This window comes from Ranitomeya imitator, chromosome 3 (assembly GCF_032444005.1).
Source record: "Ranitomeya imitator isolate aRanImi1 chromosome 3, aRanImi1.pri, whole genome shotgun sequence".
Lineage (NCBI taxonomy): Eukaryota > Metazoa > Chordata > Amphibia > Anura > Dendrobatidae > Ranitomeya > Ranitomeya imitator.
The window spans coordinates 481,569,108-481,581,267 of record NC_091284.1 but is presented as its reverse complement, the minus strand read 5'-3'; the positions used below and the strand labels follow the sequence as shown (position 1 = coordinate 481,581,267).

The window sequence follows — 12,160 nt, the reverse complement described above, 5'->3', positions numbered from 1 at the left end:
CCCGTCGAGGTGCCCTGGGCTTATCTGACCCTGGACGGGATAGTATGTCATAGCCGATCGGCCGCGCTCACGGGGGGAGCGTGGCCGAGTGTCAGCTGCTTATCGCAGCTGACATCCGACACTATGTGCCAGGAGCGGTCACGGACCGCCCCCGGCACATTAACCCCTGGCACACCGCGATCAAAGATGATCGCGATGTGCCGGCGGTGCAGGGAAGCACCGCGCAGGGAGGGGGCTCCCTGCGGGCTTCCCTGAGACCCCCGGAGCAACGCGATGTGATCGCGTTGCTGCGAGGGTCTCACCTCCCTCCCTGCTCCCTCCAGCCCCGGATCCAAGATGGCCGCGGATCCGGGTCCTGCAGGGAGGGAGGTGGCTTCACAGAGCCTGCTCAGAGCAGGCACTGTGAAGCCTGCAGCACTGTAAGTCAGATCAGTGATCTGACAGAGTGCTGTGCAAACTGTCAGATCACTGATCTGTGATGTTCCCCCCGGGACAAAGTAAAAAAGTAAAAAAAAATTTTTACAAATGTGTAAAAAAAATAAAAAAAAATATTCCAAAATAATGAAAAAAAAAAAAAAAATATTATTCCCATAAATACATTTCTTCATCTAAATAAAAAAAAAAACCCCAATAAAAGTACACATATTTAGTATCGCCGCGTCCGTAACGACCCGACCTATAAAACTGTCCCACTAGTTAACCCCTTCAGTAAACACCGTAAGAAAAAAAAAAAAAAACGAGGCAAAAAACAACGCTTTATTATCATACCGCCGAACAAAAAGTGGAATAACACGCGATCAAAAGGACACATATAAATAACCATGGTACCGCTGAAAGCGTCATATTGTCCCGCAAAAAAAGAGCCGCCATACAGCATCATCAGCAAAAAAATAAAAAAGTTATAGTCCTGAGAATAAAGCGATGCAAAAATAATTATTTTTTCTGTAAAATAGTTTTTATCGTATAAAAGCGCCAAACCATAAAAAATGATATAAATGAGGTGTCGCTGTAATTGTACTGACCCGAAGAATAAAACTGATTTATCAATTTTACCAAACGCGGAACGGTATAAACGCCTCCCCCAATAGAAATTCATGAATAGCTGGCTTTTGGTCATTCTTCCTCACAAAAATCGGAATAAAAAGCGATCAAAAAATGTCACGTGCCCAAAAATGTTTTCAATAAAAACGTCAACTCGTCCCGCAAAAAACAAGACCTCACATGACTCTGTGGACCAAAATATGGAAAAATTATAGCTCTCAAAATGTGGTATTGCAAAAAATATTTTTTGCAATAAAAAGGGTCTTTCAGTGTGTGACGGCTGCCAATCATAAAAATCCGCTAAAAAACTCGCTATAAAAGTAAATCAAACCCCCCTTCATCACCCCCTTAGTTAGGGAAAAATAAAAAAAAATGTATTTATTTCCATTTTCCCATTAGGGCTAGGGTTAGGGCTAGGGTTAGGGTTAGGGCTAGGGTTAGGGCTAGGGTTAGGGCTACAGTTAGGGTTGGGGCTAAAGTTAGGGTTAGGGTTTAGATTACATTTACAGTTGGGAATAGGGTTGGGATTAGGGTTAGGGGTGTGTCAGGGTTAGAGGTGTGGTTAGGGTTACCGTTGGAATTAGGGTTAGGGGTGTGTTTAGATTAGGGTTTCAGTTATAATTGGGGGGTTTCCACTGTTTCGGCACATCAGGGGCTCTCCAAACACGACATGGCGTCCGATCTCAATTCCAGCCAATTCTGCGTTGAAAAAGTAAAACAGTGCTCCTTCCCTTCCGAGCTCTCCTGTGTGCCCAAACAGGGGTTTACCCCAACATATGGGGTATCAGCGTACTCAGGACAAATTGGACAACAACTTTTGTGGACCAATTTCTCCTGTTACCCTTGGGAAAATACAAAACTGGGGGCTAAAAAATAATTTTTGTGGGAAAACAAAAAGATTTTTTATTTTCACGGCTCTGCGTTATAAACTGTAGTGAAACACTTGGGGGTTCAAAGTTCTCACAACACATCTAGATAAGTTCATTGAGGGGTCTAGTTTCCAATATGGGGTCACTTGTGGGGGGTTTCTACTGTTTAGGTACATTAGGGGCTCTGCAAACGCAATGTGACGCCTGCAGACCAATCCATCTAAGTCTGCATTCCAAATGATGCTCCTTCCCTTCCGAGCCCTCCCATGCGCCCAAACGGTGGTTCCCCCCCACATATCGGGTATCAGCGTACTCAGGACAAATTGGACAACAACATTTAGGGTCCAATTTCTCCTGCTAACCTTGGAAAAATACAAAACTGGGGGCTAAAATATAATTTTTGTGGAAAAAAAAATATTTTTTATTTGCATGGCTCGGCGTTATAAACTGTAGTGAAATACTTGGGGGTTCAAAGCTCTCACAACACATCAAGATGAGTTCCTTAGGGGGTCTACTTTCCAAAATGGTGTCACTTGTGGGGGGTTTCTACTGTTTAGGTACATTAGGGGCTCTGCAAACGCAATGTGACGCCTGCAGACCATTCCATCTAAGTCTGCATTCCAAATGGCGCTCCTTCCCTTCCGAGCCCTCCCATGCGCCCAAACGGTGGTTCCCCCCCACATATGGGGTATCAGCGTACTCAGGACAAATTGGACAACAACTTTTGGGGTCCAATTTCTCCTGTTACCCTAGGGAAAATACAAAACTGGGGGCTAAAAAATAATTTTTGTGGGAAAAAAATTTTGTTTTATTTTTATGGCTCTGCATTATAAACTTCTGTGAAGCACTTGGTGGGTCAAAGTGCTCACCACACCTCTAGATAAGTTCCTTAGGGGGTCTACTTTCCAAAATGGTGTCACTTGTGGGGGGTTTCAATGTTTAGGCACATCAGTGGCTCTCCAAACACAACATGGCGTCCCATCTCAATTCCTGTCAATTTTGCATTGAAAAGTCAAATAGCGCTCCTTCCCTTCCGAGCTCTCCCATGCGCCCAAACAGTGGTTTACTGCCACATATGGGGTATCAGCGTACTCAGGACAAATTGGACAACAACTTTTTGGGTCCAATTTCTCCTGTTACCCTTGGCAAAATAAAACAAATTGGAGCTGAAGTAAATTTTTTGTGTAAAAAAGTTAAATGTTCATTTTTATTTAAACATTCCAAAAATTCCTATTAAACACCTGAAGGGTTAATAAACTTCTTGAATGTGGTTTTGAGCACCTTGAGGGGTGCAGTTTTTAGAATGGTGTCACACTTGGGCATTTTCTATCATTTAGACCCCTCAAAATGACTTCAAATGAGACTTGGTCCCTAAAAAAAAATGGTGTTGTAAAAATGAGAAATTGCTGGTCAACTTTTAACCCTTATAACTCCCTAACAAAAAAAAAATTGGTTCCAAAATTATGCTGATGTAAAGGAGACATGTGGGAAATGTTACTTATTAAGTATTTTGTGTGACATATCTCTGTGATTTAATTGCATAAAAATTCAAAGTTTGAAAATTGCGAAATTTTCAAAATTTTCGCCAAATTTCCGTTTTTTTCACAAATAAACGCAGGTACTATCAAAGAAATTTTACCACTATCATGAAGTACAATATGTCACGAGAAAACAGTGTCAGAATCACCAGGATCCGTTGAAGCGTTTCGGAGTTATAACCTCATAAAGGGACAGTGGTCAGAATTGTAAAAATTGGCCTGGTCATTGACGTGCAAACCACCCTTGGGGGTAAAGGGGTTAAAATTACGTGGGAACACACGCAATTTTTTTTTTTAAATTAACAGTTGCTGTCTGGTTACAGCCTATGTATGCTTGTTCTGTTAATGCTCCAAAATAGGCTGGTTGACAATGTGTTTAATTATCGGTTTAGTAATGAGGCTGTCAGGCTGACCGCTTTTCATAAGCCTAGAGCTAGGTGTCAATGACAGCTGCTGACACCAAGACCTAATCCCATCACCTGATGATACTGCATCAGCATGAAAAAGGTGGTGTTGAACCAATAAATTACATCGCAAAACTTTTTTTTTTTTAAATATATTTAGCTCAAAAAAACCTTCATTACTGTTCAAAAACACATGCAAAAATTAACCAAAAACGCATTTTTCCCCTCACAAGAGATGCAAAAACCTTGCAGAAATTTCTGCAAATACTCAGGCTATGTGCACAAGTTTAGGTTTTTTTTTTGCGTTTTTTCACGGTAAAAACTCATTAAAAACGCATACATTATGCATCATATCATTTAGAATGCATTCTGCATGTTTTGTGCACATGATGCGTTTTTTTCCCGCGATACACATTGCGGTAAAAAAAAAAAAAAAAGCAGCATGTTCATTAATTTTGCGGATTTTCTGCGTTTTTCCCGCTATTCTATGCATTTGGGAAAAAATGCACAAAAAAAAGAGCACCATAAACGCGTCAAAAACGCATGCAGATTTCTGGCAGAGGCAGCTGAGTCAGGGGGGAAAACATACCCCCGAACTCAATACAGGTATGGTGGCGCACAATATATAAAAGTGAATATATCAGCATTCCTAGGGAAAATAACCATAAGAGCCAACTTCACAGAATGCAGCCTTAGTGCTGCTGAACGGGGCTCGTTTACCTTAATGGGCCCGGGGGGGGGGGGGGGGTGACAGGCTACCTTTAATATTATTTTGTCCCATCTCCAGAGGACCCCTTTAATGCTCTCTATACAGTCCCCAGAGGACCCCTTTAATGCTCCCTATACAGTCCCCAGAGGACCCCTTTACCACTCCCTCTACCGCCCCCAGAGGACCCCTTTACCGCTCCCTATACCGCCCCCAGAGGACCCCTTTACCGCTCCCTCTACCGCCCCAGATGACCCCTTTACCGCTCCCTCTACCGCCCCAGATGACCCCTTTACCGCTCCCTATACCGCCCCCAGGACCCCATTACCGCTCCCTCTACCGCCCCCAGAGGACCTCTTTACCGCTCCCTATACTGCCCCCAGAGGACCCCTTTACTCCTCCCTATACCGTCCCCAGAGGACCCCTTTACTCCTCCCTATACCGACCCCAGAGGACCCCTTTACCACTCCCTACACCGTCCCCAGAGGACCCCTTTACCACTCCCTATACCGTCCCCAGAGGACCCCTTTACCACTCCCTATACCGTCCCCGGAGGACCCCTTTACCACTCCCTATACCGCCCCCAGAGGACCCCTTTACACTCCCTATACCGCCCCCAGAGGACCCCTTTACCACTCCCTATACCGTCCCCAGAGGACCCCTTTACACTCCCTATACCGCCCCCAGAGGACCCCTTTAACACTCCCTATACCGTCCCCAGAAGACCCCTTTACCACTCCCTATACCGCCCCCAGAGGACCCCTTTAACACTCCCTATACCGCCCCCAGAGGACCCCTTTACACTCCCTATACCGCCCCCAGAGGACCCCTTTACCACTCCCTATACCGTCCCCAGAGGACCCCTTTACCACTCCCTATACCGCCCCCAGAGGACCCCTTTACACTCCCTATACCGCCCCCAGAGGACCCCTTTACCACTCCCTATACCGTCCCCAGAGGACCCCTTTACACTCCCTATACCGCCCCCAGAGGACCCCTTTAACACTCCCTATACCGTCCCCAGAAGACCCCTTTACCACTCCCTATACCGCCCCCAGAGGACCCCTTTAACACTCCCTATACCGTCCCCAGAGGACCCCTTTACCACTCCCTATACCGTCCCCGGAGGACCCCTTTACCACTCCCTATACCGCCCCCAGAGGACCCTTTTACACTCCCTATACCGCCCCCAGAGGACCCCTTTACCACTCCCTATACCGTCCCCAGAGGACCCCTTTACACTCCCTATACCGCCCCCAGAGGACCCCTTTACCACTCCCTATACCGTCCCCAGAGGACCCCTTTACCACTCCCTATACCGCCCCCAGAGGACCCCTTTACACTCCCTATACCGCCCCCAGAGGACCCCTTTACCACTCCCTATACCGTCCCCAGAGGACCCCTTTACACTCCCTATACCGCCCCCAGAGGACCCCTTTAACACTCCCTATACCGTCCCCAGAAGACCCCTTTACCACTCCCTATACCGCCCCCAGAGGACCCCTTTAACACTCCCTATACCGTCCCCAGAGGACCCCTTTACCACTCCCTATACCGTCCCCGGAGGACCCCTTTACCACTCCCTATACCGCCCCCAGAGGACCCTTTTACACTCCCTATACCGCCCCCAGAGGACCCCTTTACCACTCCCTATACCGTCCCCAGAGGACCCCTTTACACTCCCTATACCGCCCCCAGAGGACCCCTTTACCACTCCCTATACCGCCCCCAGAAGACCCCTTTAACACTCCCTTTACCATCCCTTGCTCCGCTGCCAGTGTCCCCGCCTAGCGCTGTGTCCGGCGGCGGATTGCGGAGATGCCGGCAGCTGTGCAGCGCCCCATGCTCAGAGCCCTCCCCTGTGAGGCGCCGTCTCCCCGCCGCCATTGCCCAGCACGTAGCCGGTGACGCGGAGCACAGCGCTGAGCACCAGGAGTCGGATGAGCTAATGGCGCGGAAATGCCTTAAATGACATCAGCCTCCCAGGCTGGAAACCATCACCCGGGGTTAGTGGGCGTGGCCGCCCGGAGTACCCGGATGTAGTAAGAGGCCTGCAGCGATAATAACCTGTAGAGTAAAACAGAGGGGTGTGGCCTTCATCCTGCCGTTACCATGGCGACCCCTCCTCCGCGGGTGATTGGCAGTCCATAGTGGGCGGAGGTGAGTCAGAGCCGGGCGTGGAGTCGCCTGCAGTGGGAGGGGGAGTGCGCGCTCCCGGGACTCTGCCCATCCCGCCCATCTCTGAGGCGCCCTCAGTACCCCATATTCTTCGCGGACCGACCGAGGGGCCTCATGTTGGCCGTCGTGGGGATGACGAACAGGTAAGGGGCTGGGGCAGTTCCCGCATGCGTGTCCTATGTTACTGAGTGGCTAGCGGCTCGGGAGAGTGTGGCGCCCCGGGCTCATGTGACCCGGTGCAGCCGGACTTTGTATGAGGTGATGACAGCAGTGCTGCTGCAGCGAGGGCAGAGCTGGCGTCTGTCAGGCCCCACATCCTGCAGCCCTGTGAGGGGCACACTTCTGCCGAGATACCACCGTCTATGTGCCCATAGGTGCCAGCTGTGCCCGCAGTGCTGTGCAGGGGTGAACAGGCTGGCACCACACCCAGGTGCCCGGCGCAGTGTGGGACATGGCTGGCATGTGGCTGGTGAGGCTGCAGATGTGGTCCTCTCCGGGACCATAGGGCTCAGTGCCCTACAGACTGTGTGGCATGTCCTGGTAATGGTTCCACCATATGGCTGATGGCATCTGTTCTGCGTCTGTGCCCCCCTGCAGCTTGGTCATCTGCTCTTGGGATATGCTGGACAACCCCTTGAATTTTTTGTCACTGTTATTGATGGTCTGCTGGCAGAATGGGAAAGACGAGAATACAGCGGGCGCCGCTATCGCCAAGGTGGAGACTACAGCGGGCGCCGCTATCGCCAGGGTGGAGAATACAGCAGGCGCCGCTATCGCCAGGGTGGAGAATTTAGCAGCACCGCTATCACCAAGGTGGAGAATACAGCAGGCGCCGCTATCGCCAGGGTGGAGAATACAGCAGCACCGCTATCGCCAGGGTATAGAATTTAGCAGCACCGCTATCACCAAGGTGGAGAATACAGCGGGCGCCGCTATCACCAAGGTGGAGAATACAGCGGGCGCCGCTATCACCAAGGTGGAGAATACAGCAGGCGCTGCTATCGCCAGGGTGGAGAATACAGCAGCACCGCTATCGCCAGGGTGGAGAATACAGCAGCACCGCTATCGCCAGGGTGGAGAATACAGCAGCACCGCTATCGCCAGGGTGGAGAATACAGCAGCACCGCTATCGCCAGGGTGGAGAATACAGCAGCACCGCTATCGCCAGGGTGGAGAATACAGCAGCACCGCTATCGCCAGGGTGGAGAATACAGCAGCACCGCTATCGCCAGGGTGGAGAATACAGCAGCACCGCTATCGCCAGGGTGGAGAATACAGCAGCACCGCTATCGCCAGGGTGGAGAATACAGCAGCACCGCTATCGCCAGGGTGGAGAATACAGCAGCACCGCTATCGCCAGGGTGGAGAATACAGCAGCACCGCTATCGCCAGGGTGGAGAATACAGCAGCACCGCTATCGCCAGGGTGGAGAATACAGCAGCACCGCTATCGCCAGGGTAGAGAATACAGCGGCACCGCTATCCCTGGGGAGGAGAATACAGCGGCACCGCTATCGCCGGGGTCGAGAATACAGCGGGCACCGCTATCGCCGTGGTGGAGAATAGAGCGGGCACCGCTATCGCCGGGGTGGAGAATACAACGGGCACCGCTATCGCCGGGGTCGAGAATAGAGCGGGTGCCGCTATCGCCGGGGGGGGGGGGAGAGAATAGAGCGGGCACCGCTATCGCCGGGGTCGAGAATAGAGCGGGCGCCGCTATCGCCGGGGGGGGGGGGGGGGAGAATAGAGCGGGCACTGCTATCGCCGGGGGGGAGAATAGAGCGGGCGCCGCTATCGCCGGGGTCGAGAATAGAGCGGGCGCCGCTATCGCCGGGGGGGGGGGGGGGGGAGAATAGAGCGGGCACCGCTATCGCCGGGGGGGAGAATAGAGCGGGCACCGCTATCGCCGGGGTCGAGAATCAGATATGACACTGGCCCATTTATTTCACCGTCCCAGAAACCATGCCTGTTAGGCCAGATTGTACAGGAATGTTTATGGTGGAATCTGGGATTATGGATTTCATCTGAGCACATTATTATATGAATGATCGTATTATCTGGAGGATGTCGACTTTGTATGGGAACATCTTATGGAAAGACTGTTCCAGATTTTACTATTGCAGCACAAGCCGCCTTTGTTCTTATGCTGTTTATTCTCCTTTTTTCATACATTTTTGAGATGCTTCCATAGGAGATAATGAAAGCTGCATTGTACGTTCGGAGCGGATTCATTCTTGGTTCTTTCAGGGTAACGTGTCCCCTATAGAAAATAACAGGGTGTTAATACCTGCTGCAGTGTCTGTTTTAGTAACACTTGTGGATTATCTTCTCCTATACATCTACATGGAGACGTTTCTGTCATTTCTCCTAGAATTTTATGAATAAATTGACATATGGGCGTGTCCCTGCGCCGTCGCACACTGTCCAATCAGAGCTGAAAGGGGCACGTCCTTAACATAAGAGGAATGAATGATAACACCCAATTGTCTATTTCTATGAGGTATAACGGCAAAATAAGAATTATAAGAAATGTTGCTCCAGCATTGTTTATTTATGTGGGTACAAGAATTGACTTGTCAAAAGCGGTAACAGGACGTTTTCAATAAGGGGGAAGGTCCAGTTTAAACAATCCTGATGTCACACTGATCCCCAGAACTAATCGCTTTCCTTACCCCTTCTGGTTACTGCTACGTATAACAGATAATTGATCCCGCTGATAATCTGATGTGCAAGATTAGGGAGTCTCCACCAGGAGTACATGAATGCAAGTAACGTTGTAGCCTTGGGGTAATGTTTTTTTGGCACTTTTATATTTCCTAGTTACAATCATTTAAGAGTAAGTAGTTTCTCCTCTATCCTGGTCAGACCTGGATCACATTATATCTTACACTCTAGGTCAGGGGCGGGGAATCTTTTTTTTTATTCTACCTAGGACCATTTGGATTTTTATACCATCCCTCGAGGGCCGTACAAATTACGTGCTAACTCCTCCCACAAAGTACGTCCTGAAGCTAGCATTGGGGTCAGGACGTAATCTTTCATTGCCCGCGCCTCATGGTTCGGTAGTGAACCCTGTGTGCCCGTGCTCTGAGAGCAAGAAGAAATTATTGGGCCTGCAAAATACAGCTGCCGGCCCAAGCCCTGCGGTCACTGGGAATCTGCTCATGGGGCTTGATAAATGGCCCACGGGCCTGAGGTTTCCCACCCCAGCTGTAGCTGCAATATCAGTGCATTTACGTCCTGTACCTCTGGGCCAGGGATTCGGAATTCTTCATTTTAAAATTTTACAACCTTGTTGTATTGAAAGGTATAACATTTACAGATTTTGAGTAAGCAAAATGTGAGTATATAGTAAGACAAAACTTTTATTAGGTAAGTCATTAAGAGTAATATAATATCCTCAAAACACACTTAAAATATTACCCATAAAACACAAGCAATAAACCTAGTCCTATTATGCTATTGGGACACAGTATTCCAGCCATGTAACAGGCGTAGAAAAGACAGTGGTCAATTCCGATTTTATGAAACTGTAGCCATCACCAAGATGACCCCAACTTCGGTCAGGCCCCCAATAAACACTCAAGGCAACTGTGTTGGTAACTGACAGGAAGCAAATACATAAGAACTCTCACCCATTTCAGAGTATCCGGGGGAAAGTTCACCGTACAGAGCGTCAACCCTGGCCACACCAGTCCGAATTCACAGCAGGATTCTGAGAAAACCCTAACAGGCCCTGGTCATGATACACTCCCCCTGGTTTCCCATAACTCCAGCCCTGACAAGGGCAGTCCACAGCTGACCCTACAATGTCCCGGTGCCCTTCCCGATATACTAGTGTATGTCAGGTCCACCATCAGGACACTGCCATGTCAGTTTTGTATAGAATGTGCCAATTTCTCCCTTGAAGAATTCATCTGGAAGAAAAGTGTTGCGAAGTACACAGGGACATTATAGGGTCAGATGTGGTCTGCCTTTGTCAGGGCTGGAGATATGGGAATCCATGGTGAGCGTATTATATTCAGGGCCTGTTAGGGTTTTCTTGGAATCCCACTGTGAATTCGGACTGGTGTGGCCAGGGTTGACGCTCTCTACGGTGAACGTTCCCCTGGATGCTCCGAATCGGGTGAGAGTTCTTATGTATTTACTTCTGTCAGTTACCAAAACAGTTGCCTTAAGTGTTTATTGGGGGCCTGACCGACGTTGGGTTCGTCTTGGTGCTGGCTACAATTTGATAAAAGTGCAATTGACCACTGTCTTTTCCATGCCTGTTACCTTGCTGGAATACTGTGTCCCAATAGCATAATAGGACTGAGTTTATTGCCGGTGTTTTGAGTAATACTTTACGTGTGTTTTTTGGATATTCTATTAATGTTTTACCTAATAAAAGTTACTCACATTTTGCTTACTCAATATTTGATTAGAGAATGTGGAGAACTCATCATTTTGGGATCAATACCTTGGTAGCCCTGTCTTGTTTAGGCCTCTTTCAGACGTCATTGTCTCCGAAACGTGTGGTGACAGCTTTCACACTTGCCAGAGGCACTTGCACTTACAGACCCATTCAAGTGAATGGGTCTGTGCACATGTCAGTGTGTTTCAAGTGATAACAATGACAGCAGGCGGCGACTGATGGGACGGGCTGCAACCCTCAGCTGTTAGCTTCAGCAAGGCTGGTTATCAAGTATAGAATGATCTCCATACCATATTTTTTAATTAGTTAAATAATTTAAAAAAACGGCGTGGGGTCCCTCCCATTTTTGACAACCTTCCAAGCTAAAGCAAACAACTGGGGGATGATATTCTCAGGCTGGTAAGGGGTCATGAATATTTTATCCCCCCCATTCCCCCAGCTTAAAATAGCAGCCTGCAACCACCCATGATAAGACACCACCGCACCGCAGTCGCCAGATGCAGCAAACAAGTAGCCCCTAACGGGACTCCAGTACTCCACATGGGAACATCACCTCTCCTTGTTTCTTTACTATGAGTAAGGTTTGATAAAGACCCAGCGGGTCGAAACGTTACCTTATACCACTGCGGTGAATCGTTTAATTTTGGTGTTTTGAAAATAAAAAAGCCACATTCTTTGCAATCTAAAGGAATTTTGAGTGCGACTGTTTATTCTTGGGACCACCCAGAAAAAGGCACATCTATTAGATGTGCCAATTCTGACACTTTGCCCGACTCTCCCCACTTGCCATGTACCGATGGCAAGTGAGGTTCATATTTGTGGGGTTGATATCACCTTTGTATTGTCCGGTGACATCAAGCCCACGGATTAGTAATCGTGAGGCGTCTATATGACACCTATCCATTACTAATACTATAGTTGTATGGTAAATAAAGATACAGCCAGAATAAAGTCTTTTATTAGAAATAAAACAAACCACACTTTTCCATTTTTATTTAAAAATAATGCCGA

The 12,160-nt window shown here is 48.6% G+C and overlaps 1 protein-coding gene across 1 annotated transcript in view; it reads left to right on the top strand.

Moving 5' to 3' along the window:
- Positions 1–6,584: 6,584 nt before the first annotated feature.
- Positions 6,585–12,160, top strand: part of LIMS1 (LIM zinc finger domain containing 1) — a 150,918-nt gene continuing 145,342 nt past the window's right edge. The window contains exon 1 of the mRNA XM_069757565.1: positions 6,585–6,879. Within this exon, the coding sequence (XP_069613666.1) occupies positions 6,851–6,879 (29 nt within the window). The 5' untranslated portion in view covers positions 6,585–6,850. The remainder of the gene's footprint in view (positions 6,880–12,160) is intronic.